The sequence below is a fragment of the Cariama cristata genome, unplaced genomic scaffold (genome assembly GCF_000690535.1).
Source record: "Cariama cristata isolate BGI_N322 unplaced genomic scaffold, ASM69053v1 scaffold22068, whole genome shotgun sequence".
Taxonomy (NCBI): Eukaryota; Metazoa; Chordata; class Aves; order Cariamiformes; family Cariamidae; genus Cariama; species Cariama cristata.
Genome location: NW_009630918.1, coordinates 3,553 through 6,122, shown reverse-complemented (window position 1 = coordinate 6,122; position 2,570 = coordinate 3,553). Strand labels below are relative to the sequence as shown.

The 2,570-nt window shown below is 61.5% G+C and overlaps 1 protein-coding gene across 1 annotated transcript in view; it reads left to right on the top strand.

The window, feature by feature from the left end:
* The first annotated feature begins 159 nt into the window (after positions 1-159).
* Positions 160-2,570, top strand: part of SMTN (smoothelin) — a 5,114-nt gene continuing 2,703 nt past the window's right edge. The window contains exons 1-6 of the mRNA XM_009705759.1: positions 160-219; positions 1,007-1,165; positions 1,259-1,334; positions 1,613-1,774; positions 2,349-2,411; positions 2,479-2,542. Of these exons, the coding sequence (XP_009704061.1) occupies positions 160-219; positions 1,007-1,165; positions 1,259-1,334; positions 1,613-1,774; positions 2,349-2,411; positions 2,479-2,542 (584 nt within the window). The remainder of the gene's footprint in view (positions 220-1,006; positions 1,166-1,258; positions 1,335-1,612; positions 1,775-2,348; positions 2,412-2,478; positions 2,543-2,570) is intronic.

Below are 2,570 nucleotides of genomic sequence, written 5' to 3'. Positions count from 1 at the left end.
CTGGTGGCCCCAGGGGTGTCTGGAGCCAAGGTGAAGCCCCTGACACGAGGTGGGACCATGGCTGCAGTGCACGGGCGACACAGTGTCACCGAGATCTGCCACCATTTGGGCTCGTTGCTGTGGGGGGCAAACAGTGCCTGCCTGCTCCGCATTGCCGGCATGCCGTCTGGGAGGACAGACTGCAGGCAGCTGTCCTGCCCCCGCCTGCACACAGCAGTGGTAAGGCGCAGGTGGTGGCATGGGCACATGTGGTCAGCGTCGCCTTCCGCCGACAGCTTTGCCATGGGCCAGATGCCAGGTTGGGGCAGCAGGGCACAGGATCAGGCCAGGTGTGGGGTGGGGCTGCTCTGGCCCCATGCTGGCACCTCCTCTCTGCTGCCTCCATGCCCTATTCCGGGCCTGGCCCACTGCCTGCCGCACATTGCTGGGGGGTCATGCTGAAAGGGACTTGGTGTCCTGGCTTTGCTCTGGTGGTGGCCAAGCTGGCCTAGTTTCTGAGCAGGGATGTGGGGGAGGCTCTTGATCTCCTGCACAAGCTCTTCTCTCCACTAAGTCCCTTAATTCCCTGGAAATCCCTTGTGCTGCTAATGGTGTGCACTGGCCTTGCCAGCACCTTGCTCGCTGCTAGGCACCAGGCACTGCCCAGTGCCACTGGGCAGCCCCTGCCTGCTGGAGGGCCCCAGTAGCCTGTGGTGATGGGGTTGGGGAATATATTTGGGGACGTTTTGGCAGCCAGAGTGGGAGCAGGTCAGGGACTGCTGAGCCCTCCCGGGGCAGGGAGTGCCACAGAGGGGGATGTTGCGCTCCCCTGCCTTGGTTGCTGCAGATGCCTCTGGCACCCCGCTGGCTGTGAGCTCTTATGCTGCACATGGCATGTCTTCTCCAGGGTCCCCACTGCCTGTGGCACTGGGCCAGTGTCAGGGCAATGGGGGGCTTGGACCCTGAGCAGTGGGGAGGGGGGTGGCTGAGCCGGCAGGGGCTCGGTCACACAGTGCTGTCCTTCTAGATGGAGCCGGATGTGGTGGAACAGCCCCAGGCACCGAGGCTGGAGCCAGAGCTGCCCAATGGCATGGAGAAGGTCCAAGTGAGGGAGCTGGAGCGAAAGAGCAAGTTGAACGTCGAGGAGCTGAACAGGATTGAGGATGAGGATGTTCTGGATAAGATGGTACCTACTCCGCGGCCGGGCTCCTGGGGGAAGGTGAGAAGACCCCCGAGCTGGTAGCAGAGGGGTGATGCTGACCTCCACCTCCTCCTGCAGCTGGATCGGACAATGGACTTTGAGGAGCGGCGACTGATCCGAAACGCCATGCGGGAGCTGCGCCAGCGCAAGAGAGGTACTTGGGGATGATGACTCCCGCAGGGGTCAAGGCTCTGGCGGTGGCACTGCAGGTGGAGCCAGCAGGGTGCTGGAGTGGGGCTGTCAAGCTATGGTGAAGCAGGAGGGCCCTCTGGGTCTTCTGCTGCACCCCTGGCTGTGCCAGGCTGAGGACGTAGTCGTTCCCATAAGCTGGTTCTGGATCGGCAGTAGCTGGCAGGACCCCTGCTGTGGCGGGGACCGTGCCTGCTGCCCCTGCCTCTTGCTGCTGACACTGTCTACCGCCCACATTCGCAGACCAGCGGGAGAAGGAGCGGGACCAGCGGCTGCAGGAGATGAGGAGCCAGGCTATGGCAGGGAGGGCTGGCCACACCACAGAGACCACCATGCAAAGCACCCAGTCAGCCGACGGCTCAGCACACAGCACCGTCACCAAGACCGAACATCTTGTCCAGTCTAGTACGGGCTGGACTCGGGAGGCACAGGGCTCGCTTGCCCAGCACAGCCGATGTGCTGGCCCTTTGGGAGGCCGTGCAGTGTTTTCTGGCACTCTGCCACGGCAATTTCTCTCTGCTACTCTCTTGCCACTTGTCCTGGGAGCAGGACCATGGTTCAGGGCTGTTTGCTGCATCTCCTCTGGCTTGGCCAGAGCCTGCCTGGGGATCTTTAAGGGATCTGCTTTGGCAATTTCCTACCCAATCCTGCATGCTGTCAGGGTGATAGGGGCCTTGTCTGCACCTCGGGCCTGTCTCCTGTCCCCTACATCTCTGTTTTCCCAGTCCCTGGGTGGCTCAAGCCAAGAGTTACTGCAGGGGTCAGACAGATGATCCAGCTCGCTGCTCCTTTGCATGGGCCTCTTTGCTCTGCCTGTGGGGCACATGCCATCTGTCCCCCTTCTGCTGGCCATGGCTCTGCCACCTGGGACTTCTTGCTGTTGCACTATGTGGATGTGAGGGTGCTTGGCAGCAGTGGGTGTCTGTGCGTGCTGCTGCCACCAGCCCTAGCTGATCCCCTGTTGCCTTGCCCCCAGCAGGCAATGGCAGCAAGACCTCCCGAACCACAACCATGGAGTCGAGTTACGCAAAGAGATCAGACAGTAAGAGCTTTTGCTGCCCTTTTCCTGTGGCATCCTCTGGGCCTAACCCCAGGGGCAGTTTCTGCAGATGGCAACAGCACATTTGTTCAAACCAAATCATCCTATAGCTCCTCTTCCAAGAAGACAGGCAGGTGAGCACCAGTTCCCTCCCCAGGGCCA